General features: G+C 36.0%; 4 protein-coding genes across 4 annotated transcripts in view; 2 read left to right on the forward strand and 2 right to left on the reverse strand.

The window, feature by feature from the left end:
• The first annotated feature begins 1003 nt into the window (after window positions 1-1003).
• On the forward strand, window positions 1004-5745 carry pllp (plasmolipin). The gene is made up of 4 exons (XM_052532220.1): window positions 1004-1279; window positions 2585-2758; window positions 2858-2971; window positions 4881-5745. Exons 1-4 carry the CDS (start codon window positions 1148-1150, stop codon window positions 4986-4988), a joined length of 528 nt encoding a protein of 175 aa, XP_052388180.1. The 5' UTR covers window positions 1004-1147; the 3' UTR covers window positions 4989-5745.
• Window positions 5738-9919, reverse strand: arl2bp (ADP-ribosylation factor-like 2 binding protein). The gene is made up of 7 exons (XM_052532219.1): window positions 9603-9919; window positions 9264-9333; window positions 9111-9172; window positions 8697-8803; window positions 8521-8606; window positions 6974-7070; window positions 5738-6715 (listed from the first exon to the last, which is right to left on the reverse strand). Exons 1-7 carry the CDS (start codon window positions 9622-9624, stop codon window positions 6614-6616), a joined length of 546 nt encoding a protein of 181 aa, XP_052388179.1. The 5' UTR covers window positions 9625-9919; the 3' UTR covers window positions 5738-6613.
• Window positions 9920-10216: 297 nt separating this feature from the next.
• Window positions 10217-23761, forward strand: LOC127934683 (E3 ubiquitin-protein ligase arih1). The gene is made up of 14 exons (XM_052532218.1): window positions 10217-10727; window positions 12657-12724; window positions 12845-12989; window positions 15003-15095; window positions 15909-15964; window positions 16635-16701; window positions 16927-17033; window positions 17453-17495; window positions 18260-18331; window positions 18422-18552; window positions 19765-19822; window positions 19893-20153; window positions 20241-20353; window positions 21362-23761. The coding sequence occupies exons 1-14, from the start codon at window positions 10443-10445 to the stop codon at window positions 21444-21446; spliced, it is 1584 nt and encodes a 527-aa protein (XP_052388178.1). The 5' UTR covers window positions 10217-10442; the 3' UTR covers window positions 21447-23761.
• Window positions 23762-24833: 1072 nt separating this feature from the next.
• Window positions 24834-27963, reverse strand: part of LOC127934680 (uncharacterized) — a 9644-nt gene continuing 6514 nt past the window's right edge. The window contains exon 4 of the mRNA XM_052532214.1: window positions 24834-26268. Coding sequence (XP_052388174.1) covers window positions 26217-26268 — 52 coding nt within the window. The 3' untranslated portion in view covers window positions 24834-26216. The remainder of the gene's footprint in view (window positions 26269-27963) is intronic.

Below are 27963 nucleotides of genomic sequence, written 5' to 3' on the forward strand. Positions count from 1 at the left end.
AGATTTTGTTGAATTTCACATTACTCTCTCATTGATTTATCATCAAAATGAATTTGTCAGACAAGTGAGACCGCTGTTGATGTTTAAAGTTTCATAGTTTGTGGTTGCAAGGGTGGAACTTGCAAAGCACACTGAATTTGCTGAATATGCATAAAAATAATTGACAAAAATAACACGTCTGAAATGTATGATAACACATTTTTTTCAGCTTGGATTCTGCTCATTTCTGCTTAATGTTACATTTGCTTTTAGTGTTACCATTATACCAGTTTCTACATTGCTTTCCGAACTGAGGCTATCAAGTTTAGACCTCCCAAAGAGATCCAGATCATATTATTGTTGCATTCACACCACTAGAGGGCAAAATAACACACAACCAGAGCAATGTGTCAGGCTGGCCCCCATAGCAGTATCCCCTGGAGACATGGGTTTTCATGTTTTTTTACAGTAGGTCAACCTGACAGTTCCCAGCTTACGCATGCTCAGCGGAGCAACCAGAGATCATTTTATACCTCATGGAGTGTAGAGTACCGAAACAGCAAAAAGAGCAAAAATACATGACTTGAAAGTTTTACATTTGGTCGCTGCAGACAAGTGGCCAAAGAGGAATCGAGTCCAAAAATGACAGTTGTGCAGGTTAGTGAAGGATGAAAGATGAAATATATGATATATAATAATATCCTGATGTCTTGTTTGCAACTACACTAAATGTCATGTCTATGTACATGTAAAAGATCCTCTTCTGTCACTTCTAACATTCTGATTCTGACATTTTAATCCCTTAAACACTTTTTAGCCCCCAATTTTGACTTGTATTGTCTTGCTGTTTCCTTTTTTCTTTACAAGAGGAAGGTAGAGGGTTCTCACTTTATTATTTTTACTGAAGTTATTTATTACTTAGGTACACAGATGTATACGCCTAACATGATCTCACTTTAAATACATCATAGGTGTACAAAGGTAGGGAGAGGGAGGGAGGGAGGGAGGGTGTGGGAGAGAGAACGAAATTTTTTTTATCTGTAAAAGCAGAGTTGTTATGTAGTGACAACACCTGCATTACCTGTTCTGGTGTGTCTCCTCTGAGGTGTGTTATTTCCTTTTTCTTTTTTAAAGAGATATTTTTATCAACTCTTTATACTGAGAAGAAATGGCGGATTTTCCTGGGAAGGTCAGCACTCAGACCAGCTCCACTGAACCTCAGAGAAGTTATGGAATCCCAGCAATGATAGACTTGGACTTCATCAAGAGCATTCCTGGTATCTTACTTTTGGCCGAGATTGTGAGTTGGAAAAACTGTACATTGCACTTTCCATGCTTTGTCATATGTTCAAGTGTTTTATGCTTAAGAGAAACTGCCAGATTTTAAGTGTTTATGAGGAAAACAGAGACTGTAAGTATTGACTGATAAAAGTCTCGGCATGGTTTATGGTCAGAATTTTTCATACAACTAGGATATTATGCAGATGGTTTTATGCTTGTAGGGTCATCAAGTGTGCTCCTGCACTGAGCCAACAATAGAAGTAAACCATTTAGGAACATTCAAACTACATTCTGCTCAAAATATCAACATATTCAGAAAAATACTTACTTTGACTGTAATATAAATGACTGATTAAACTTCAATAAACATCAGTATTTTTGATGTGTATTGTATTACCATCATACTGGTTATTGGATCAATAACCATAGTAATGCATATTCCACTTTTTATGCTTTGTCATGTGTTTCATGCTTAATAAAACTGCATGACACTCCCCTCAATACAAATACATTATTTCATGATTGTTAAATCAGTAAATATAAATGTAACTCACTGAACTTTAGTGAATGTTTGACCTGAGATGTGTCTGTTTTAGTCTTTATTCTGTGGAGCAAGTCACATTTGTTGGTATCTTGTGTCAGACACATAGCCTGAAACCTGAGGCCTTTATCAGATGAATAATAGATCGTGAACTTTTGATATTCATTGTATAAATGAATTCCATCGACATCATCTGTTTGTTTATTTGCTACCTTATTTTTATTTATTTATAACTGTGTAAAAAGATTCCTCAGGACATAGGGTGCTAAAAATATCATTAACTGTTGACAGTGTTGCATGTGAAATATTGTTTGGTATCCGACGAGAACGACCAGGAAGATTCACACGTACATCACTTTCATTTTAAAGCTCATGTATGTAACTGTGCAAGTTAAATGTCATCTAAATTAATTATAACACCCTGAATTAAAAAAAACTTAGTGATAATAGGGGTTTTCTTGACTTGAAGGATAAATGTATGAAAAAATAAAAATTCTGTCATCATTTACGCACACTTTTGTCCTTCCAAATCTGTAAAGTTGTCATTTTTTGCTGTAGCACACACACATACACAAATTTTTTTGTTCATCATTAGGGTCCAATACTATTTTGGAGCCACTGACTTTCACTGGGTACTTTCAAAGTATGTCTTAAGTTATGAGAAAGTAAGTAAGAGGTTGTGCAAATGATGACAGAATTGTAATTTTTAGGGGAAGTAACCCTTTAAGTGGCAGTATTTTGTCATTAATATTTAACATCCGATCATCTCCATCTTCTGTTCAGATTGCTGGTTTACTGGTGTGGACGCTGATCGCCAGTACCAGCTATGCCACGATTCCTGCTTATGGTTGGGTGATGTTTGTCAGCGTGACGCTGTGGCTTCTGAGCATTGCCCTGTTTGTTGTGCTGTTGCTGAGGTTTTATCAGAGTTTACCCTCAGTGCCCTTGCCTTTGGTGGTGAGCGATTACTCCTCTAATAGAGGAGATAGCTTATATTATTTGTGACTTTGTCAGTTAAATCAGATTTGTCATTCTGTCTTCCATTCTTCCTTGTAGCTCATGGTGTTCTATGTAGTTGCAGCTGTTCTATACACAACTGCTTTTCTGGCAGATGCTGTATCCGTTCCACCAAACTGGTCTTTTTGGCAAGGTCATCTGGGAGCTTCTGCAGTGAGTGCAAACATCTCCTGAACACACTTTACACACATTCATAAATAATATGAGCTGAGAGAGGTGTGTTCATCCTACCTCATTTCTAAAGTAAAGGCAGGCTTATCTGTGAAACACCTTTAGAAAATAGCATTGTGTCACACTGCTCACCCAGATGAGGCAATTCAAATGTCTGCAATGCTCTCAAGTATTAACAAATATTTAAACTACCGTTTAAAAGTTTGGGAGCAGTATGATTTTTCTCATGAAAGCAATACTCAAAGAATCGTGAAAAACATGTACAGTATTATAGTTTCTTGAAAAATATTAAGCAGCAAACTTTTCAACCATGATGATAATAGGAAATGTTTCTTGAGCCCCAAAACAGCATATTAAAATATTTCTGAAGGATCATGTGACACTGAAGACTGGAGCAATGATGCTGAAAATTCAGTTTTGGCATCACAAAAATAAATCAGATTTTAAAAATGATTAAAATAGAAAATGTTTATTTTAAATTGACGACATCTTATAATTTTATATAAGACTTTACAGTATTTTTGATTAAATAAATGAACTTAGGTGAGCGCGAGAGACCCCAAAATTTTGAATGGTAGTGTAGATAGGGCTTTCTTAAAAATAATAATAATTAATAATAATAGCCAATATGTTTTAAGCCAAAAAATATAATTTGAGGGAGGGCCTTCATTTATCTGGTTAAAGCATTATTCATCACTGAAAACTCAATACAGTATTGTTGATCAAATAAAAGGCTTTTAGTAGATGGTTAAAACTGTCATGAGTTCAGAAGCAATGTTGTATAGTAAATTGTGTTTTATAGAGCTTTAAAACCACATCGGTCCAGATTAAATTGTGCAGCAAGCACATGACAAACCTATAATGCTTTTAGTGGAGGAGTGTAATCACCGTTCATACCTCCTCCATGTGTAAAGGTCAACAGTTTACGCTTCTGAATTATTACGACATCTTTAAATCTGCTCAATGGCTGTCTATATACATTCCTGTAAAATAGTTATATGGCGTGAAATAATTTATCTGTTGTTTAACTTGTATTAAAGGGATAGTTCACTCAAAAAGAAAATTAGCCCATGATTTACTCACCCTACGTGAACGTGCGTATGTCAGTTAGCAGAAGCTAGAGATTAAGATTTATAAAGTTGGATATATGGATATTTTTCTTACACAAATGCATTGTGTCGCTTCAGAAGAACTTTATTAACCCCCCAGAGCTGGGTGGACTTCTTTTATAATGGATGGGTGCAATTTTTTGGCCGTCAAATTTTGGGTTACCTTCCACTTCCATTATAAAGAATGGATTAGCCTGGACTTTATTTAATATAACTGTGATTGTATTCACCTAAAAGAAGAATGTCATTTACACCTAGGATGGCTTGAGGGTGAGTAAATCATGGGGTCAGTTTTCATTTTTGGGTGAACTATGCCTTTATGGATTATGTTCTTAAATTCTTAAAGAGACAGTTCAAACACGAAAATGGATTTAGAATATTTTAAGTTGCACATACAATGAGTGTCATTAGAGTCCAAAACAACATTGAACCCCATTAACTTTCATTGTAAGGGGACAAATAAAACCCTTTTTTTGGTTGCACTTTATTTTACAGTATGTGTACTAACATGTACTTATAGTGTACTTACAGTGTATTTATCTAAGAAAGTTCTGGTAATACAAGGTAACTACATGGGGTAGGGTTAGGTTTAGGGGTAGGTTCAGGGTTAGTACCTAGTTATTACATAGTTATTGTAATTACTATAATAAGTACATATTATGTACATGAGGAACAGGACTGTAAAATAAAGTGCTACCATTTTTTTTTGTTGATGGGCACACTTCTAATACTTGAGTACAATATGTAAGATCTGTATTTTTTTCATGCATCTTTTCTTGCAGTTCTTTGCCATAGTGGTGACACTGTTATATGGAGCTAGCAGCTTCTTTGCCTATTTGAACTGGAGGGGTGAAGGGCAAAACGCAGCGGCGAGTACAGTGCCTGTGTAGACCATCCTTGGATTAACACTCTCATTCACTATGTGAGGACACTTCAAAGGGGATATTGCTCAGATTATCTGGCATAGCTGAAAATCCTCTTCAGAAACGTCCGACAACCCTTCTGTATAACTGTGCCCATCATGATTGCTTGATGGTTTAAAACATGGACATTGTGTGTATGCTTATGTGCATTAGTCGAGGGGTCAGTAAGATTTTTTTAAAGAAAAAAAATTATAATTTGACTAAGCAAGGATGCATTGAATTGATCAAAGGTGACAGTAAAGACTTTTATAATCTTACAATATATATATATATATATTTTTTCCTATTTCTTATTCATCAAAGGGGCCTGAATAAAAAAAAAAAAGTAGTATGGCTTCCAAAAAATAAAATAAATAAATAAAATGTACCCTTACCCTTAAAATGTAATTTTAAAATGTTAAAGTAGAAACACTATTTTAAATTGTAGTAACATTTCACAATATTTTTATATACGATATTAAATGTATACAAAATAGATTTTACTGTACTTTCTGATCAAATAAATGCAGCCTTAGTAAGCATTAAAAAACATACAAGAATCTTACCAGCCCCAACTTTTAAACAGTTGTGTACTATTTTTTTTTTTTAAAGATACACCAAATGACTTGAGCAAATATGTATTTAAGTGGTGAGGTTCTTGCATTATTGTGAAGTTATGCTTAAGAATGTAATTGATTAATTGTTTTGAGCATAAAAATGGTTTGATAAAAAAATAATTAAAGAACCACTGTATTTATTTCTCTCATACACAAACTCAAATATGTCTATATATACAAATAATGAACAAATATACACAATTACGCAACATTCATCTAGTAAGAACAACACATTCTTCTAAGAAGGAAGTAAAAAGGCTGACATTTGTCATTTATACATCAACAAAACAAGTATTATTTTGAATATTTCCTTCTTATTGTCACTCAGAAGATATGAAAGCCATCCAAAACATGGACTCCACGTCATATTAAAGAGCATGAAAAACTGCATGAGATTATTTGCATTGTTTCTGGTGACTGTATAAACACCATATACATTTTTTTATTCTGTAATATTTTACCTGGGGAAACGGTCTTGTAAATAAAAAAACGGGTCTTTTAGAACTGTTGTTATATCAGGAACATTGTGTAATACTTTTGTAATGAAAAGCCCTTTATGATTGTCAAGTGAAAGTAATTATTTTGGTACATTATGTTGTATAAGGACTTAACCGTTAAAAAAAGGGGTTCTATTTGAAAAAGTGCAATAAAGTGGCAGCTTTCAGATACTCACATGCTCACTATCAGTTTGGTCAGAAACAAGTGTTTTGCTGAGCTGTAGATCAACAAAATATAAAAGACTGATCCAGGCTGAGTCTGCATTTTGTCACAGATCATATGAATACTGCTAAAGAGGATGAGCTGACGGTTAACCTGAATGTTACGTTTAAACATTAACCTAAGTTAAACACTGATTCCCTTCTGTCAAGTTAGTACAACAGTGTCTGTTTGTTTTGGGATGAGCCAGAAAGGAGTTTTCAATAAATCTTCATCTTTTTACATGGGAATAATCATGTGGTGAATGATCATTTACATGAAATGCCCATTGGTTCAGTTCTATTGTGAGGTCATGCTGGAGGTCAGAGGTGAAGCGGAAGCAGAGTTTAAAGACTTGACCACCAGGCCAGTACTAAGGTCCAATCCTCTACCCTCCTTTTCCTATAAAAAGAAAATTGGACAAATTAGTTTCTCTTACAGACTATGGCAGGTTTATAGCTTCTGTTCATGAAGTAGAAAAGTAGGCCAAAGTTTCATCTTAGTAGGTGATGATGTTTCTAGTTATTTTATTATAGCCAAAAATTACATTTTAACTGGGCAGAACGGCTTTTCTATGAACTGTAACATAATCCAAATACACATTATTTTACATTATGAATCCTATATTTTCCAATACATAAAGAACTGATTTTTACTTACTGCTCTGTAATCAATGAACATCTCTTTAAAGGCCATAAAGTCAGTGAAAGTGAGCAGCATGTCTAGTATGTCACCCGAGACTTCATCTTTGTGCTGTCTAATTGAGAAAAGAAGGATTACAAATAATTTAGGTCACAATTACGAAATAATGTTCTGAGTACACGCTTATGTAAATACCTCCATCTAGTGGTAAATTAGGTGTATTACAATAACATTTTAGAGTAGGGTTTTAAAAAAAATATATCAATAAATACATAAATAATACAACTAACAAAACATATGGAAGTAGAAAAGGTAATAATGTAACATAATATAAACGTATTTTTCCATACATTATTTATATATATATATATATATATATATATATATATATATATATATATATATATATATATATATATATATATATATATATATATATATATATATATATATATATATATATGGCTGCCAGAGCTGGGTAGATTACTAGAAATTGTAGTCCCTTACTGTTTAAAAATTACATAACAAAAATTGTAGTTAGCAACATATTCCATTACATTACGCATTTCTGGTAATATTTACTTTTTTATTACTTTTAGAATACTTTTGACCTTACTCGTTAAACACATTGATTTAAATAGGATAATCTTGTACCATATTGATATAAATACAAAGAGTAAAATCTAAGTTTTCCAAACTGGGGTTGGTAAAAGAACTGCAGGGGGTTTGTGAGTAAATAATCTTAAAATAACATCAACCAAAATAAAACCGTTGTTTACTACATGTCATGTGACCTTTAACCAAAAACCTTGAAAATATAAAAATCTATCTATATCTATATCTATATCTATCTATATATATATATATATATATATATTTTTTTTTTTTTTTATGTGTTTAAAAACACACACAAAAAAAAACTTCCAAACACATTGTAATACATTATTAAATAACCTACTGCATGATAATTAAAAAAAAATCATAGGTGTTCTGTAGTTAATGCAATGTTGAAAAAAAATATTTTTGTAAAGCCAGTGGTCAAATGCTGTGTAGCAACCTGACTAATGACTGGTCTTTGTGTGAATGTTCACAAAACAGGAAGACTTTCCGAGTGTACAAAAGCGGTAAGCAATTTTAGAAAGGTACATTTAACAGATGAAAAAGAGGAATCAAGAAATTATTAACTATTTATTGCTATTGTGGGAATATGAAATCATGTAATTAATAAAAAAAAGTAACTGTATTCTGATTCAGAGTATTTAAAAATGATGTTTAATCTAATTAAAAGTACCCCATATTTGGATCTGTTAGTTACTACCCAGCTCTGCTAGCTGCCATGTAAATTTTAAGAAGTGGCCCCTTATATACGAGGATGATCATATTTGAGAATCTTTAGCATCCCTGTTTTATACTGACTTAAGACTGAATTGCTATTGTCTGTACAGTTTACTTTTTTGTATATTTAACAGTATTCATGATACTGTCAGTGTAAAAGAAATACTGTCAGTCACCGTCAAGCCGGAGTACTATACTCAGGCCAAGAAAATGAGATTCATGTAGCATACTTGAGTGAATGGGTGAAGACATCCATATTGAATCCAGGAATTCGCTCCAACAACTGCTGCTCCAGATGTTTTTCTAGGATTTCAATCTATGATAGCAAAATTTAGTAGATGACAGTTAAATGAAGTATTTCCATCTTACATGAATGTGATAAAACAAAGCTTAAAGTACTACATACATATTCATTAAAAATAGGTGTATAGCTGAGCTTGTTTTCTTCAGAGTCATCAAACTCAAGGTAATATTTCTCCATGAAAGACTGCTGGAGATGTTGGAATTCATCCTCTGTGAAGAAAATCACATTTGTCAGTTATAATTGGGTTGAGGGATTGCATGAATGCATGTCCAGGTCTCGTTTCATCCCAAACCATGAGAAAATAAATAAAGAAAAATAAATTACGTTTTGCATACACAAATTAAAACAATTAATATTTAGTACATTTTCCACCTAAATGACCTGGGACATGTTCTTGACAGATTATGTGATATTCACACTTATTATAGATGAATACTGAAACCTTATATTAAAGATGAACGGTTGTTGTCATAAGTTACTGTGGGTGATTTAATAGAAAAATAGACATATGAATACCCATTATAATATCCTCGATGTTCCCGATAACCATGTCAAATTCTGCATCAGCATCCGATGTTCTGAAGAGGCAAAATATTACAGATAACAGAAGAAAAAGTGTATATTCTATAAAGTTCCAAGCATTATTTTCACTAAAGAAAACAAACTTACTTGGAAACAGCAAAGTCTTCTCCTTCCAAATTCTGCATTTCAACTATGTTCTCGTTGCCACCGAGCAGATCTTTAGGGTTTTATAGAAATTTCAGATAAAGGTGTTTAAATAAGGCCACAAAAACACAAAAAGCTAGCATTTTCAATTAGATACGATCACAATTATGAAACTAGTCCGCCAGATATCCGTAAGCTAGCTGCTAGAAGTGCAGGTGCATGGTTGGCCCACTGGAGATTTAAAGAAGCTAGGACGGTAGTGCACAATCAAACGACTGGATATGTGGTCAATGATTAATTTTAAATTCAAAAGTTTATGAAGAATTTTGAACAATTAATTACCTATCTGTCGAGCATCCATCATTAATCGCTCAAACGTTCTTCCTGAAGTCGCTGCTGCCACGGCAACGAGAGAACGCGTACTTGTTCGAAATGTGTTCGTTAGAAAACACTTTCCTTTTATTCGGTTCCGCCTCTTTGAGTTACTCGACAAAGCAAGCCCAGGGAGAAAGATTTTCCAGACAATAATATAGGCTTTAGATGTAGCTGTACATTTAGCCTTTTCTATTAAATCAGCTTTTAGTAAGTCAGGCGGTAAGTTTTTGTACAATGTGAACCAAAATCCATACAAATAGGGTTCCTTTCCCTAAACTGTTTTGAGGGAACCTTTTTAAAAATATATTTTTTAAATATGTAAAACTGCACTAAAATACAGGACAAATTAATAATAATAATAATACATAAATAATAAAAAGATGAAGTAGAGAGAAAACCTATGCCAAAACAACACAGATCAAAGCCACAATACAGAGTACTTCATTATTGTTTTTCCTTTAACTTTTCTTATAATGCTTCTTAATTTATAAAATGTGTGAAATTTGGTTTGTAAAATGGCTATTTTTGTCTTATATGTTATGTTTACTAAATATTAACAGCTGTAGCAAGTCTTGTTTTGGGTCACGCACATGACGTCACCCAGCGTCTGCCCGACCCGTGACGCTGCGTCTCTTTGTTGGCCCAGCAGCAGCAGCAGCAGCAGCAGCGTCGCTCCTCTGTTGTTGTTTTCTCTGCTGCTAGAAAACCTGGAATGCTAGCAAGCTAAAGAAGCATTCTCGTCTGGTTCTGTTCTGTCTGCCAGATAAAACACGTCAAACGTGTGGCTACATTAAACGCAGCCCAGTCATGGACTCGGACGAGGGTTACAATTACGAATTCGACGACGAGGAAGAGGAATGCAGCGAAGACAGCGGCGAAGAGGAGACCGCGGACGACACACTGGAGCTCGGCGAGGTGGAGCTGGTTGATCCCGTTGTGGCCGGCGGAGAGCGAGACGACTGCGGGGAGACGGGAGGCAGCGGCCTCGGGCCCGGTCAGGATGAGGAAGACTACCGCTTTGAAGTTCTAACCGCCGAACAGATCCTGCAGCATATGGTGGAGTGTATCAGGGAGGTCAACGAGGTCATCCAGGTAAGTGTTTTTAAGGATTCCCCCGAGACCAGATCACCCTGGATTACCCGTTATAACAAAAGAGGAGATTTTTACGTTTCTCTGGGAAACTTTGTCCCCCTTTGACAACACGAGAGACGTGAAAAATGCATCCGCTGTCTTTTGAACAAAGCTGATTTTAAAACCATCGTTAGTGACGTTACGTCAAAAAGATATATACCAAGGAGAAGGTTTGCGTCAGCCTAGCTTTTTCCCTGTCCTTAACACATCCAGTAATGATATAAGATGCTTAACTAGCTTCTAGTTCACCTGCATACAAAATCAGACCGACGAGTCCCATTATATACGCTTTAGGATGAACAAAACTATATTTGTATTGCCAAAATGTTTGCATCTCAACATATGACAGCCCACGTCACGTATAAAGTAAAATAGTAATATTGTAAATCACTCCATTTTTATTATAGCCCCTTGTTCCTGTTCACACTAGCTTAGTACGCTAACCACGAGCATACAACCCTAATTTAAGTACACCAGAGACTACATTATGTTCATATGTTTAATAGGTTTTCAGGGCAGGTTGTTGCTAGTCTGATAGAGAAGAAAGGTGTTTTCTTAAGCGTCTATTAATGGGTTATATCGCATTAGCATGTGAGAGTTAACGTTACCTAGTTGCTCCCGACAACAACCTGGCGGAGCCTATGCTTCATCATGGTTATGTTTGATTAAACAGCACAAAAATAGCCTATCGAAGTGAATTTGAGTAATGAACTATGTTTGCTTTCTGCTGGAGTGTCATAGCCAAAGGCTGTTTGGAGTATTAGCTGTCTCCTGGAGCTCCGCATCTCACTCTGCCTCCTGCAGTTTTGTTTTGTTTATGCTGGTTAATTTCCAGATTTTGTGCTAATTTATTAGATTTCCTCGTTCTGTACCGTCAGGAAATGCATTTTATGTTCACATGCTGTTACTGTGATAACTTGACGTGATTAATGCTGTGGCTCACTTCATCCGTGTGTATATTTCATTTGAAGAGGGTTTGCTTTGTGTTTGTCCCAGTACAGTTCAAGCTTGCTCTAGAAGACCCACCCTACATTTTCAACAGAACGGAAAGACGACCTTGCTTTAGTTAAGGAAGGTCAAATTAGTCTGGTTGCAAACCCAGAAGGTTATGGTGGTCACGACTCCCGTTTCCCAGCATCCCTCTGAACTGAACTGCCAGTATGCTCCATTGACATGTCAGCCCACATAACCTTTTTGGAGTACTGTAGTTCAGGCTTTCTCTCCCTGACGGGCAAGGATGAACTGCGTGGGAATCTTTGGAGTGATGTTGTTCATGACATCAGCCAGCAATTATTTAGGCTTTAATTAGTAATTTGTCACAATAATAATAATGGCGGTAATTAATATCAAGAGTTTCCTGACAAGTTATAAATCTAGCCGTAATTTAAGTTAAAAATAAAAATTAAAGGTGATTTTACCCATTAAATAGATATAAGTTGAATTTGTAGTTGTATTAATATTTTCTGTTGTGTGTTATGGTAGTCAGAGGTATAATTGAATAATTGTGTGTGTGTGTGTGTGTGTGTGTGTGTGTGTGTATAGGTCAAAGACCTTTTTGGTTACAGCATCAAATAAAGTTTACAAGAGTGACTTTATATACACAGCAAGCATATTAAATGCAAGTAAAGTGCCTGATTAATCGCTTCAAAGGAGTTTTAGGAAAAACAAAACATCAAAACATGGGTGAAATAATGTTCCATCATCATTCAGCGTAACAGATATATTTATGTAAAAATGAAACAACATACTTATTCTGACCTGTACATATTCAAATATTTAAAAGAAAGAATAAGTGATCATACTAAATTTTATTATATTTTAAATGAATAATAATAATAATTTTTTTAATGTTTTAAAAGATTTATGCCTCTCTTGTATCTCTCGTTACAGAATCCTGCTACTATCACTAGAATATTACTTAGTCATTTTAACTGGGACAAAGAAAAGCTGATGGAAAGGTAACTGTTCCCCACGTTTTATTTCCTTCCACCAAATTATTACTAGTCAGATAGCACCTCTCTTTATTCAATACTGAACCATCAAATTTTGAGAAAAATCTACTGTTTATCTCTTTGCAGGTACTTTGATGGTAACCTGGACAAGCTATTTTCAGAGTGTCACGTTATAAACCCCAGCAAGAAGTCTCGGACACGTCTCATGAACACAAGATCGTCGGCACAGGATATGCCATGTCAGATCTGCTATCTCAACTATCCTAACTCGGTCAGTGCCCCCCAGCCGAACCGCTTTCGTTGCCTCTGGTGGTTAATCCATTTACATGGCTGCTTTGTTGATAGCTTTTTAGCAGGCTCAGACGGAATCTGTGCCCGTCGTTCACAGTAGTTTTGCACATTCACTTTCCTTGGAATGCTCTTTATTGGACATTTTGGATATTTTGATTATACTTTCAGCCAATAAAAAGTTTAGTACTCTCATTACCATTTACATATCCTACTGTTCAAACATTTGGGGTATCTTATGCTCACAAAGGCTGCATTTATTTGATCAAAAATACATTATAGTAACAGTAATATTGTGCAGTGTTATTAGGTTAGATTCGCTGATTCTGTGCTGTCATAAACTATTTAAAAAATGTTCTAACGTAATCTGCTCTTAAAATGTAATTTATTAATTTGATGGCACAGCTGATTTTTAGTGTAACATGATCCTTCTAACACGCTGATTTTATGGTCAAGAATATTTCTTAGTATTTTCACAATCGAAAACCGTTCTAATTCTTAAAAAGTGTAAAAGAACAGCACTTATTTGAAATAGATTTTTTGCAACAACTAAAAATAATTTTTTTGAAACTGTTATTTTCAATTAATTTAATGCATCCTTGCATATGTTTCTTAAAAAATGTACAGACCCCAAATTATACTGTAGTGTATTTAATGTATTGGACCCATTCTACAGAATTCTGTGTGTTTCCTCAGAAAATCAGCACATTAGATGCAACGTCTGCATATTCAGTCTGTGCCTGGTTATTTCAGTGAATCTGTTGAATTGCTTGACAGGGTGAACAGATTGTTTACAGCTTGGATGGGATGCTGTTGCGTTGTGGGATATGTGAAAGTGGTATGCAGTATTATTTTGACATATCTGTGTTTTCATGTTTGCTAATCTGTGCTACACGCTACAGTGTCTCAGTCGGCAGGAAGGATTTCTAATGAGCTCCTTTCACCAGTAATCTCTTCGCTGGATTACTCCTATTGTATACCATGCAACTGAGGAGAGCAACAGGCGGGTCTTCGGATTTGCAGGGAACCTTGAGAAATGTGTGCGTGTGTCAGTGAAAGGATAGATTAAGTATGGCATGCATGCATGTATTGTTTTGATCAGCTTTGTCATGAGAGCCAACAGCGGTCTGAAAGAAAACTCTGGATTCAGCAGCAGGGATTTGGAAACTGTTCTATTGGTTGCTTTGAATCGTGACTATGAACTATTTAACTGTAACGTCAACCAGGAAGTCCCAATCTCATGGCTTGTCTGCTTAAAATAAAGGATCAGTTAAGGCCAAACGATACAGCAAAGTTTGATGTTAAGAGTTCTGCTTAACTAATGATTGATGACAGATTGTGGATGCATTTAAAGTATCAGTTTATTGGGACATTCAGTTTGACCCCATGCTAATGAGTTGCTTCTTAAAGCTGACCACCACTCAGTTCCCAAGAGATGTTCCTTAAATACCATTAGTGCTGTTAAAACTACTTGAGATATTGTTGAAAGCAATGCTCTGCTTGCGTTTGTCCTACCACAAATATTAAGCTGATTTGTTCTTGGCATGTTGTCTGTTGTCCCGAGAGAGAGAACCAGGCATTTCCTACCGGGGGGAAGAGACTATAAAACACATGACAAAGGTATGCTTTGTAGGAGCGGTAGATTATCACTACGGCTGAATCTTCTGTCACCTGCTCAGAACTGATTTGTAAGATTCCTATCTGAGCCTTGTTGGTTGTATCGATCTGTTGAAGACAACAAGGCTCATCGTGTTTCATTGGCACGCAACAATGGATAGCTGTTAGCTAGGATTGGTTTCATTTCGGTGTAATGTTTTTCATCGTTTGTTATTTGTATCCTGAGTTATTGTGTCACTTTTGCAAAATCCACCTTAAATAAGAAACGTATTACGTTTATTATTGACTATGCGTAATCTACACTGTTTTGAGAAGTTGCTTGTGTTGTTAATTGTAACTTTCACTAAATGTGGATTTGTTGTTGTTTGGTCTTTTGCAGTACTTCACTGGTCTGGAATGCGGGCACAAGTTCTGCATGCAGTGCTGGGGTGATTACTTAACCACCAAAATCATAGAGGAAGGAATGGGACAGGTACATATTTCATTTCTTAGTACATAGAACCTTTGATATCATTATACCAACATTTCAGTAATTGTTTCTAATACCAGTGAAATTTTGCGATTCACAATGCCACAGAAACAACTAATACAAACACAACTTAATAAACAATATTAATAATATACACTACATTTAAAAAGTTTGGGGTTGTAAGATTTTTTTTTTCTGAAAGAAAATATTTAAATGAATGTTGAAAACAGTGAAATTTTTTTTTTTACATATTTTGGAAACTGATACTTTTTTTACAGGATTCTTTAATAAATAGAAAGTTCAAAAGAATAGCATTTGTTGGATATTTTGGTAACCTAAATATCTGTATACTGTCACTTTAATGCACAGTTAAATGCATCCTTGCTAAATAGAAGTATTATCTATTGAACCATTTAAACAAACAGAAAAAAATGAACTGATCCAATCCCAATCTTTTAAACAGTAGTGTAGCCTTCAAGTACTTCTTAAGTAATCTGTAACTGCTAAATCTGTTTGTAATAGTTAAGTTAATTGTGTTTAGAAAAATAATGTATAGCTGTGTCAATATTGCATGCCTAATATTCTAAACAATTTGCAGCCACTGCATTTACACTGTGAATGCTCTTTGGCGAGCACACGTATATACGCGTGAGGTAGCAGTCTGTCAGTCTGATGGGCTGATGTACATGTTGCAGCTATTTCATATTTAGGTATTGAACTATTCATACTGGCAATAGCAGATTTTTTTCTGTGCCATCTGACATTTTGTCTGTTCTTCTGACCTATTGTAACACAAGCTTTTTTTTTCTGTTCTAGACCATTTCTTGTCCTGCTCATAGCTGTGATATTTTGGTGGATGACAACACAGTCATGTAAGTGTTTGAGAAAGGCATATTTGTAGAAGGACTTGAGTAAACTATTATTATTATTATTATTTAAAGAAAGCAAGGGGCCACACTTTTTATGTAGGTTTAAGCATTTATGTAGGTTTAATATATATATATATATATATATATATATATATATATATATATATATATATATATATATATATATATATATATATATATATATATACACGTATAGTCGCAGTATTGAAATTGTTCCAAGAATAACATAAAAATTTATCCCGTTTTATTTTTCTAAGAGTGGTCGATCTCCACTCCCTTATAAGGTCGTTGTCTCTGTCTCACGTCACCATTGCTTGTGATATACTGTACGAAAGTTTTGAGTTCATTATTCTTAGCTCAGTGTCCTAAGTATGTTTTGGCTATCTTAGATGAGCTGATAATTTATTCCTAGTCAGAAGTAGGACACACTGTTACCCTGTCTTGCTGGAGGTATGAGTCACAACACGGCTCCTCTGTTCGATTATTTGGGATTCGCACAGCTGTCTTAACCTACATTTGATCTCCCTGCTGCTTTTGTGATGCAGGTACAGGGTCTGATCTTTGTGGCCTTTGGTGGAAAATAAATATAGTATTGTAAGCATGCATGTCTGTTTTTTTCCGTGAACTAAATATATCTCAATTATTTCAACAGGCGACTGATTACAGATTCAAAAGTGAAGTTGAAGTACCAGCATTTAATAACCAATAGTTTTGTAGAGGTATGATTTAATTCCATTCTGTTATATAGTGTGGTCGAAAAGTCTGATACCACGAAGTAAATCTGTATTTTTTTTAAATCTGTAAATAGATAAAAGCTAAAGTTTTTGGAAACGCCAGACACTAATCAAATAATGTTTGATTAAAAATGAATCCTCAGCATTCAGTTGTTGCACTTGTGATTTTTGGTTTGTAGATTTGGTTTATTCTGTTCTCTTCCTCTGCAGTGTAACAGACTGTTAAAATGGTGTCCAGCACCTGACTGTCATCACGTTGTCAAAGTACAGTACCCAGATGCCAAACCTGTACGGTGCAAGTGCGGTCGGCAGTTTTGGTAAGACACTGAACTCCCATTGAGATCAGATACTTTTGGAAAGTGACCTCAGATCAGTTTTAGGGCTTCCACCAGCTCATTGAAAACCTGATCAAGCCAGTGACACTAGAACCCAGGAGACATGTTCCCTACATGGCACTGGTAATCTTATCCAACCTTTAAAGCTGCGTGATGATTTTGGGAAGCAAAGACTCATTAGAGCCATTAGAGCAAAGAGTCATTTCATGTATGTGTGTGTGTGTGTATGTATATATTATGCTCTCCAGTGCTGTATTTATTTGATCACAAATTCCGTAAAAATAAAATCTATATTATTGTATTGTACATATTGTATAATTTTGAAGAGATCAAGTGTTTTTTGTGTTCATGATATTTGTGCTTGATGAGAGAATGCTAATATGTTTATTATTATTTCGCAGCTTCAACTGTGGAGAAAATTGGCACGATCCAGTGAAGTGTAAGGTGTGTTGAGGCAACATTTCATGTTTTCAAATCTTTAAGACCAACTAGAATTGCACAACACTGCTATCAGTGTTTATATATAAATATGTCGAGTCATGGCTTTGTGTTATTGTACATAATGTTTGGAGCTTTTCATTGTCAACAATGCCTTCTGTGTTTTTCACAGTTAAGCACTGTTTTGGCTGTTATTTCTGGCTGACCAACCTGGATCATACTTTTCCATAAATACTGTTGTTTATTTAATTGCACTACATTGATAGGAAACTCAAAACCATTTAAGTGCATAACACCCATAGTACTGTGGCAAAATGAGTAGAATGCCCTATTAATAGACAACCATTCTGAAATATGTCAAGGACAGCTCTGAAAAAAACGAATGCACATTTAAAGTCTAGTAATTTCAGTAGAAAGCAAGGGAACATGTTGATTCGGTATGGCAAGTGTTTTTCTGTCTGAACAAAGAAAGCAAGCAGACTGCCACCTCTCCTACTCTCAGCATTCAGAGGCTCTTCAGAGACTCGTCTTGTTATTGTGGGGGTAGTCTTGGCAAAAACAATGGAAGCTTCTAGTCTCTTGTGCTTCTCGTATGGGCATTACAATCATCTTCCACTGAGAGAGAACATTTAACCGTTCATAAGCACAAGCTCTTGCACATGTTTTTATATAATACTATATCTTGCGTACCTTACTTTTTAGTTGTCCTATTTGCTATGGTGAATTGTTTCCTGTATGTCCTCTGATGCTATTTTACCTCTCGTTCCCAGTGGTTAAGGAAATGGATTAAAAAATGTGATGATGACAGTGAGACATCAAACTGGATTGCAGCAAATACAAAGGTCAGTGGTAAGACTCATGTTGATGTGGTACATTTTTCCCAGTTTCTTCCGATGACAGAGAAGAATAACTTTCTTCCTATTGTGTTGCAGGAATGTCCAAAATGCCACGTCACCATAGAGAAGGATGGAGGCTGCAACCATATGGTGTGTCGGAACCAGAACTGCAAAGCAGAATTCTGCTGGGTTTGCCTGGGGCCCTGGGAGCCACATGGCTCTGCTTGGTAGGTCCAGGTGTTTGGTGGTTTAAGGTTGTAAAGACTTCATATTAACAACTGAAAATGTATGAATTTTGAAGTATGTACAGGGGTGTACATAAGTGGTCCGCAGGTCCGCATGCCCGACCAAAATAAAAAATGCGTTCTATAAATATGTTCTGAATATGCGCATTTGCGTATCGACATGGTTGACAGCTACCATTTTAGATCACAAACTGTACTATATATGTTTTATTTCCAACCTGAAGGTATAAATCTATGCTATACCATGCCGTTTTCAAAACACAATGCAAAAATGTGACCTTAATCTACTGACGCTCTTTAATCAGCAGCAGCTCTAAATCCAGAACACGTATACTTACTTGCCGGCAACCTGCCAAAATAAAAGCCTGCTGATTTTAAGTTTGAGTATGTTGGAAACGCTTTTATTTATTTTTTAGACGCTTTTATCCAAAGCTACTTAAAATTGGGGAATACATAAAGCGATTCTTCTTAAAGAGGCAAACAAAGGAAGTAGTAGTAAATATTAGCGTTTTATTTTTAAGTTTACTATAAAATAAATCTATTTGTATTTAATACTAGGACTGCCTTTTATTTTTAATAATATTATCACACACTATTATTTAGTTTATTTACTATCATTATTTTTTTTTTAACTAAATAAATAAAGTGCAATAATATTATAACTATTATTAATAAAAAAATGTATAGTTATATTTAATGGGTCACACTATATGCAGTGTGAGGACCAAACCAAATCTCCAAGTTCTCTTATGAGAATAAGGCTGAAAAAATGATGTGCACACCTGAGTAAAGGATTGCAGTGACTTCCAACCTGATTAACTTATGCTTTGAGGTCAAATACGGATCCAGAAAACCTTTCGTTTCTACGGATCCTAACGGTTAGCCACTGATCGGAACCAGCTAATAATCACTTTCATTGATTCGATATGTCATCTCTCAACTTAATGATCACATTTTGATGAGCTTAATGTAAAGTAAATTTCAAGGAATTATAATAAATTATAAATAAAAAAAATTAAAGTTTAATTACACCTATGGGTTGCAGTTAATATCAATTTGTCATTATCACAAAACTACTAAAATTTGCTCCCAATCTGCAAGCCACTGTAACCTCCTTTTATAAAGTTTTTTTTTTTTTATGTCTAAAACATTATTGGCTAATTGAACTATTTCTTGAATGTGTTCTTACTGAAGGTACAACTGTAATCGTTATAATGAGGATGATGCCAAGGCAGCCCGGGATGCTCAAGAGGTAAATAATGTCAGTCCATTCATGCTGAACATGCGAGTTGTAGTCTCATATATTCGTACGCGTTGTTCAGCGCTCTAGAGCAGCCCTGCAGAGGTACCTGTTCTACTGCAACCGCTACATGAACCACATGCAGAGCCTGCGTTTCGAGCACAAGCTGTACGCCCAGGTCAAACAGAAGATGGAGGAGATGCAGCAGCACAACATGTCGTGGATCGAGGTGCAGTTCCTGAAGAAGGCCGTGGACGTGCTGTGCCAGTGCCGCTCCACACTCATGTTCACCTACGTCTTTGCATTCTACCTCAAGAAGAACAACCAGTCTATCATCTTTGAGGTAAACTAGAGATAATCAGCCTGGAAAAGTTTGTAAAAACTTGAATAATGTCATTTGAAATGTTTTGTGGTCTGTGTTTACACTTAGAATAACCAGGCAGATCTGGAGAATGCTACAGAGGTTCTCTCTGGATACCTGGAACGAGACATCTCCCAAGATTCTCTGCAGGACATTAAGCAGAAAGTACAAGATAAATACAGGCAAGTGTACAAATGTTCTTTAAAGGGATAATTTACCCCAAAATGAAAAAAAATAATTTGTCATCATTTACTCAACCTCACATCATTCCAAAGCCATAGGACTTTCTTTGAAAAATATATTTTTAAAAGATATTAACCATCTGTTCCCTTTGACTTTCATTGTATGGACAAAAAAAATAAAAAAGTCTCAACTAAAGATTTAAAAATAAAGCTTATTATTAAATGCTTAAGTTAACTCGGACGGCCCTAAAAAAGAAAAACAAATCTTACAATTTTCACAGACCTTTCTAGCGCCCTTCCTGGCCAGTTTGAAAAAAACTTGACATAAAACAACATTTATTTCATTCAAAGTGTGCATTTCCATGGATTCAAGCTTGACCACATGAACATACGTTACAGGAAAATTGTGCATGCGTCTCATTGGCTGCGTTTGCACTTGGCATTAACATGCGACCTGTGTCCGGATGTTGTCCACATACACATTCAAAAGACAAGTGCAAACGCACTTCTGATCGGAATATTATTCGATTAGCGTGTCCTGGGCCAGAGGTAGTCGAGGACGCATTGTGATCGGATCTCAGTGTAATGTAAACGCAATCCAGCCATCGTGTCTGCATTTGCAGGTCGACATCACGCAAAACGCCGCCCCCACTCTTTCGCGAACTGTCAGAAAAAAGGACGGAGAACACCCGTGTGAAGAGTAGTGAGACTTCTACATTTCTCTTTGATTTGTAAAATGTCCCACAACTGAAAATGCTTTTCGAAAGAAAACCCACCTATTCGGGTTGACTTTGCGCTGGGCAATTCTATGCAGACTTATTTAAATATTGCGCAGGAAAAACAATTAGATTGGATATCCAGATAGAAAAGTCAGTTGATGTTGCCAAGTGTAAACGCATCGTGTTCTGATTGACTGATGATCTGATCTGCTTGATCAGATCACGGTGATCACATGTTAATGCCTAGTGTAAACGCAGCCTTTGTTTATAACAGTCCTCTTGTGTGCAGATACTGTGAGAGCAGACGGAGAGTGCTGCTGCAACACGTACATGAAGGCTATGACAAAGACCTGTGGGAATACATCGAGGATTGAGGCTACATACCACAGACTCTTGGAGACAAACTCCACCCACTAGAGCACTGATGCAATGACAAATGAGCAGCACAGACCTCCGCTGCCTCCTCCCTGGCAAACCCCCCTGCATTGCATAATTTTTTCCAGATTTTTGTTTCAAGAAAAGCATAAGAAATGATATTTCAATGAAAGAGTTAGAATATTCTAAATAAAATAATACATATTCAACAGTATTGTTAGCAGGGTGAAGCGCAAGAACGGGAAATCCAACAAAAAGGCAAAATATCTTCCTTTTGCTTGCATTGTAAGATCTTGCCCTCGGAAATCTTTTCCCTCCTTATCAGTTTTGTTTTTGGACGTGTTCTGTTTGACTTATTTACTCTTTTTGTGTGTGGAAAATGGACTTTGTTTTCACAATGGCTTTAATCATTCTGACCATGTCTGGTGAGATCCGTGTTTGGGTTTGCTGAAGGTTGATTGTAAGGAGGTGACTTTTCAGCTTGCAGACGTTAGTGGAATTGTACACAAGAAACACCAAAAAAAAAAAAAACTAAAGACAAAATGTATTTTTCAATTTGTAAATAATGCATATGCATGGAAGTTAAAAAGTAAGAGTGGCATGTGTTTGCATCATTTTTTAAAAAGATATTTATCTTTACAGATTAAAAAAAATAATGTATATTTGCTGTGTAGATTGAGTGTCTTTCCCTATCTTGGATGGCCCCTCTAAAGAGGTTTGGACTCAAATCAGGAGACCGTGTCTCTCCCTCCGCTCCTCCCCTTTGATCCACAGGGACTGAGCAAGGCTACATTCTGCCAAATTGAGCAGATCGTGCCAAGGTGGTGCTTTTCTGCCTACTAGGAGTCTTGTGAGAGCTTCTGGCTTTACAGTTGGAGGAAATGGGGGTAGTTTTACATTTGCTGCTTTTTCCAACAGTTCAAACTTTTTAAACAGAACAGTGGTTTCCTCTGCTCTGCCTCCTTTGCTGTTATTCTCCTCCCTCCTCCTAGATAGATTTAGTATGGGAAAATGATTTTAAGTTATAAGAATAATTTCTGAGAGCCAAACTGAGTGACATTCACTCGTATAACCTTTTATATTTTTTCTTTTTGTCTCTCTGAAGTTCATTCTTTGATCCTGACCCCGGCTCGAGGTTCTTTCTCTGCCCGGTCAACATGATGGGCCTGCTGAGCTGCTTTCTTGACATCTGAAGTCAAGTGTTCTGACTGAGCCATTGACAAACAGGGTTAGGCATTTTCCACATGATCGGTTCTTTTGCACACTGCGAAACTAGCTGGAAGCCACTGGTATCTCTGCTGTGAGGTTCCACACTGCTTTAATTCTTTTTGTGTCAAATAATCACGTTTGCACCCGCAATGGTTTCCAAAGGGCAGTTTGAGTCATGATATAATTTGCAGGGAATATATGATGTAACCTTTCGTACTGTGATGTTGCATTTGGTGTACACTTTGTTCATGCAAAATTTTACAAATTGTGTGTGGATGCACCGTGACCATCAGTGAAGTACTGACACCCTGTCTTCAGGGGAACAGAGGTGGGGTTCTGGGATAGACATTGCAGATGAAGTTGGCATATTCAGACAACACCTAAAGTGTCAGTCTCAAACTGGTGATCCCCCCCCCCCCCCCCCCCACACACACACACACTTTCTTCTGGAAGTGCGACTGATATATTTGCTTTTCTTTCTTCCTTTTTTTTCTTTTGTACCTCTAATGTGCTCCATGAAAAAAAATGTCCTAAAATGCATTTTTCATTCAAAGAAACCGTGTTCTCTTGCGTTGTTGCCTGTTAATACTTTTGTTTTGTGTGCTGGGAATGATTGCAATTTTTTTTATGTAAGTCTTTGTAATATGCCGTGGATGAGTGCTGAGATGGTCTTCCAGGTATAAACGTGCATACATATCGCAGAACAAGAAATGGGAAGTCTGGCTGTTTACTTGTAGGTCCCTGTTGTTTCTATTACAATGGGACACATGGTGTGATCTACAAAATATGGAATGGTTATACTGCCCATTTGCAATTTAGTGTATGTTTAACTATCCCCTTCCGGCCACTGCTTCTCAGTTCCTCCTATCTGATCATGTCTGCTAGTTCATGAGCATCCAATTTTAACATTCACGGTAACAAAAAGCAGCTACTCTCATTTTGAGACATCCAAAAACTTGTAATACTTTTCTACATGTATCCTTTCTTTATGCGATTTCAATATTTTTGATTTCTTATATACATAGTGTACAAATGTGTAAGAAATTAGTTGTTCATTTTGAAGAAAACAAATATTAAAGTGCAACATGTTGCAAACATTGCTTTAGTTTGTGTGCTTTTGTGTTTATTTCAAGCCAGTGTGTTTGACGCATGTTGGTTTGGATTGTTTTTCAGTAACACTAGATGATGTTTTATATAAAACAGGATCTCATCCAAAGGATTAATGCAGTCCACAAATAAAGCACATGGATGTCATAACAGACATTTTAGAGTTAGATTTTAATGTTCACAATCTAAATGTCCACCAGAGGGAGACCAATCTTAACTGATTCAACTAAACCAGAGGTCCCCAATTCTTTTCCTGAAGCAGGTTTTTTTTCTACAAAGTTCATCTCTAACCCTAACCGAACATAACAGAACCAGCCTTTTAAGATCTCCAGGAGCTCTGGATAATTAGAGGCAGATGTGTTGTACCTGAACTCTGCTGAACTCAACCAGACTTAGAGTATATTTAGTTATTTCTTTTGAAAATGAAACCTACAGGACAAATGGGATGTAGAACAAATCACTGACATTTCTCTGTAGCGTATCACTTTTTGTTGTTGTTGCCTGAGAATTTGATCTCTTCAGTTCACAAGGAAACCACTTATTCCACTTCCACTTATTTCAGAAAAATAAAAAGGTAACTGAGAGGTTAAAGTCAAAATTTTAGATACAGTACTAATCAAAAGCATAGGTGTTTTTTTAAAGGAAACTTTTCTTCAGGACATTAAAAGGATCAAAAATTACAGTAAAGTTAACAACAGTTGACATTTAAAATTCAAAATATTTTTTGTTCCTCTGAACCTTAAAAAAATCAGCATGATTCCTGATCATGTGACTGAAGTCAAGCTGCTAAAAACAAAACAAAAAAACAGGTTTTCCATCTGTAGTTATATTAAATATATTAGAAGTTATTTTAAATTGTAATCTTTCACAATATTACTGTTTTTACATTAATTTTGATCAAATAAATGCAGCGTTGCTCTTTAGACTTGTTTCAAAAATATTTTAAAACCCTTACATCTGAATGGTAGTATATGAAATTGCAATTACCTTTTTTTTTTACTTAAAAAAACGTGTTGTAAGTTTTAATAATAAAAAGAATGCACTTCAATGAAGAATTTGCACAACCCAAATATATGGAATTTTTTAAGGGTGTTAAGTCCGGTATATAACACATGACAGCAGCCAATATAAAAATAATTCTGTAAACAGTTAAAAATCTTGCTATACAGTATTCCCTTTCATTCAATTACATGGAAAGCTTAAACATGGTTACCAACATGTCACCTGCTGGGAATGTTTGCCAACATTATAAAAAGGGCAACAACTTCACAAGTAACAACTGAAACATTATTGACACCAGAAACACAAAGCAGAGTTGAAACAGAACATGTCTGCTTACATACAACAATGTCCTGTTATGTCAAGTTTTTGGGTCGCAAAGAATAACCCAAGACTTATAAACATATGAGTGCTTCACTGCTCATTAATTCAAAGTCAATTCATGGGTGCAAAATAAAAACATGAATACCGTCAAGACTTAGTCCTCCACTTTCAACCATCCTTTCTTATAGTCTAACAGCAGCTCAAGATAGTACTGCCACTCAGGCTCACTATCATATTTGACCTCAAATACAGTTTTCAGTGGGTTGGTATGTGGCTCATGGACACGCAGCACCACTCCTCTGTACCACACTTCTTTTTTGTCGTTGTCCTCATACAAATGCCAAATCCTCTTTCCCACCAGCACAGGATATTGATTCTCCATGGCCAGACGGGCAGACTGTACAGCGGAGCGCAGGACCCATCTTCGTCGGTGCTTGGAACCATGTTTTTCGGAGAGGTATGGACGACTTTGAGAGTATGAACTGAAAGAATACTCCCTGTTCTTGTGGCTTTTGTGCCGGGATGATTTGTGTTTCTTTTTTCTGTAATGGTCGCTGTCTGTGCGTCTAAACTTTGCCGGAGCTTTCAAAGAATCAGTGACCTTCTGGTAGTGGGTGACTCTACCCCCGCGACCCTTATTGTAGAAGACCTTCCTCAGCTTGAGGACCATGCTGGAAGGCCCTTTGGACAAGCCCTGAGATTCTGCTGAGCTCTGAAAAGACATCAATGACGTGCTTTCGGTCTCTTCACCAGTGCTATCAGAGAAGTCGTCATCAGAGGTCAAAGGTCGCCCCCAGGAAGCGTTCTCAGGCTCTTCTTGGGTTTCACCTTCGATCTTTATCTCTACATGTGGTCCGCTTTCATTGGAAGTCACAGGAGACCCTTCCCATTCATCTCTCTCTAAGGAACTGACGCCGCTCCACTTCGCCGGTTTCTCAGTGAACTCATCCTCTTGTGATGATGAACTGGTCTCCTCTAAAAATGTCCTCTTGGAGGAAATCTTTACTCTGCCTTTCTTTCTCTTCAAGCAAATTCGTTTTTCCAGCTTGTCCACACATGTGGTTTCCGGTGTGAGAGGTCTGGAGGACCCGAGGTAGATTTCTTCAGTGCCATTTACACGAGCGGCTGATTCATCTGAGCTGTCCGTGTTCTCTCTCTTGAATGTTAAGCTGGTTTCTACTCCTGTAAAAAGAAAAGAATTGGAATTTAGTAACACCATTTCTTGACTGACAATTATTAAAGCTAGATTACAATTAAAGAACAATTAATCATTTATTATTAAATATTAACATTAACCAGACTTAGAATGGATTAATATCGACTAAAGCAGAATAGGGATAGTGCAACCAAAAAGTTATCATTTATTCCAAAACTGTATATCTTTCTTTCTTTAACACAGAACAAGAAAGTCATACAGGTTTGGAAAGCCAAAGGTGCATAAATGGCACAATTTTCATTTCAGGGTCAACTATCCCTTTAAGACTCATTAGCATATTCAAAGTTTGCATAGAATTATCATTTATTCAGCTTTATTTCAGAAAATAGATAACCACTCAAGAATAATCACTCAAACAGAGGGTGCAGATAACAGCCTAGCAGTCGCTCTCTCTATCTCTCTCTGTCTCTCTCTCTCTCTCTCTCTCAAAAAAAAAAAAAAAAAAGAAACTTTCCCAGCAACATGTAGCATTTTTTTTTCTCGCAAGCATAAGGCATGATTTTCAGCTAATATTGTACCTTTATGGTGCTTTCTTTTATTATAAAAAAATTATTTTGTTTCATAAAAGAAAAAAAAATACTAATAATAATTTAATATATATATCAAAGTTTTGTAATGATATGAGGCTAAATAAATTATGAAATAAATTTCACTTTTTGTGTGAATTAGAACTTCACACAGGACACATTCTTGCATTATGAGGTACTGTTGGGGTAAATGAGTCTGAATTTGGACATTCTTAGGCTGGTGCCTGAATTTTGAAAATGTTACACAGAGTGAAATGTTGTTGGATTTATTAAAATTCCAGTTCCATCCACATGTTTTTAGAAACATTCTTGTGGTAACATGACAATAGCATCAATAAAATGTGATCGAATTGGTTACTAATAACAGGAGAAATACTACCTAACCATGCCAATAATAAAAATATGCCATTTGATGAAATATAATAGATGATAGAGCAATTTTAAAATGTGTCAGAAATTATTTTAAAAGGTGTCAAGTGATAGAACATGGCAGAAAATGTTGGAAACAAAGAAGAAAAAAGGATGTCCTAAAAAGAAAAAATAACTACCGTATTTTCCGGACTATAAATCGCACTTTTTTTCATAGTTTGGCTGGTACTGCGACTTATAGTCAGGTGTGTCTTATTTATCAAAATTAATTTGACATGAACCGAGAGAAATTAACCAAGAGAAATGAACCAATAGAAAACATTACCGTCTCCAGCCGCCAGAGGGCGCTCTGTGCTGCTCAGTGCTCCTGTAGTCTACACTGAAGACATAGAGCGCCCTCTCGCGGCTGGAGATGGTAATGTTTTCTATTGGTTCTAAATAAATGCAACTTATAGTCCAGTGCGACTTATATATGTTTTTTCCTCATCATGATGTATTTTTGGACTGATGCGACTTATACTCAGGTGCGACTTATAGTCCCAAAAATACGGTACTACACCTTAGTACGAAATGTACAAAATGAAAAAAAAAAAAAAAAACGAATTGAGTGCTGTAACTGATGACAGACAGCTGTCAAACCTGGAGCACCGTAATGGCACTGCAGGTGAGAAATGCAACACTAGTGCATATGGCAACACCTTCCATCCTCCATCCGCCTTAGCACACCTACAAAAGTGCACACGTACAAAACTTCCTTCCCTGAAA

Source organism: Carassius gibelio, chromosome A18 (assembly GCF_023724105.1).
Source record: "Carassius gibelio isolate Cgi1373 ecotype wild population from Czech Republic chromosome A18, carGib1.2-hapl.c, whole genome shotgun sequence".
Lineage (NCBI taxonomy): Eukaryota > Metazoa > Chordata > Actinopteri > Cypriniformes > Cyprinidae > Carassius > Carassius gibelio.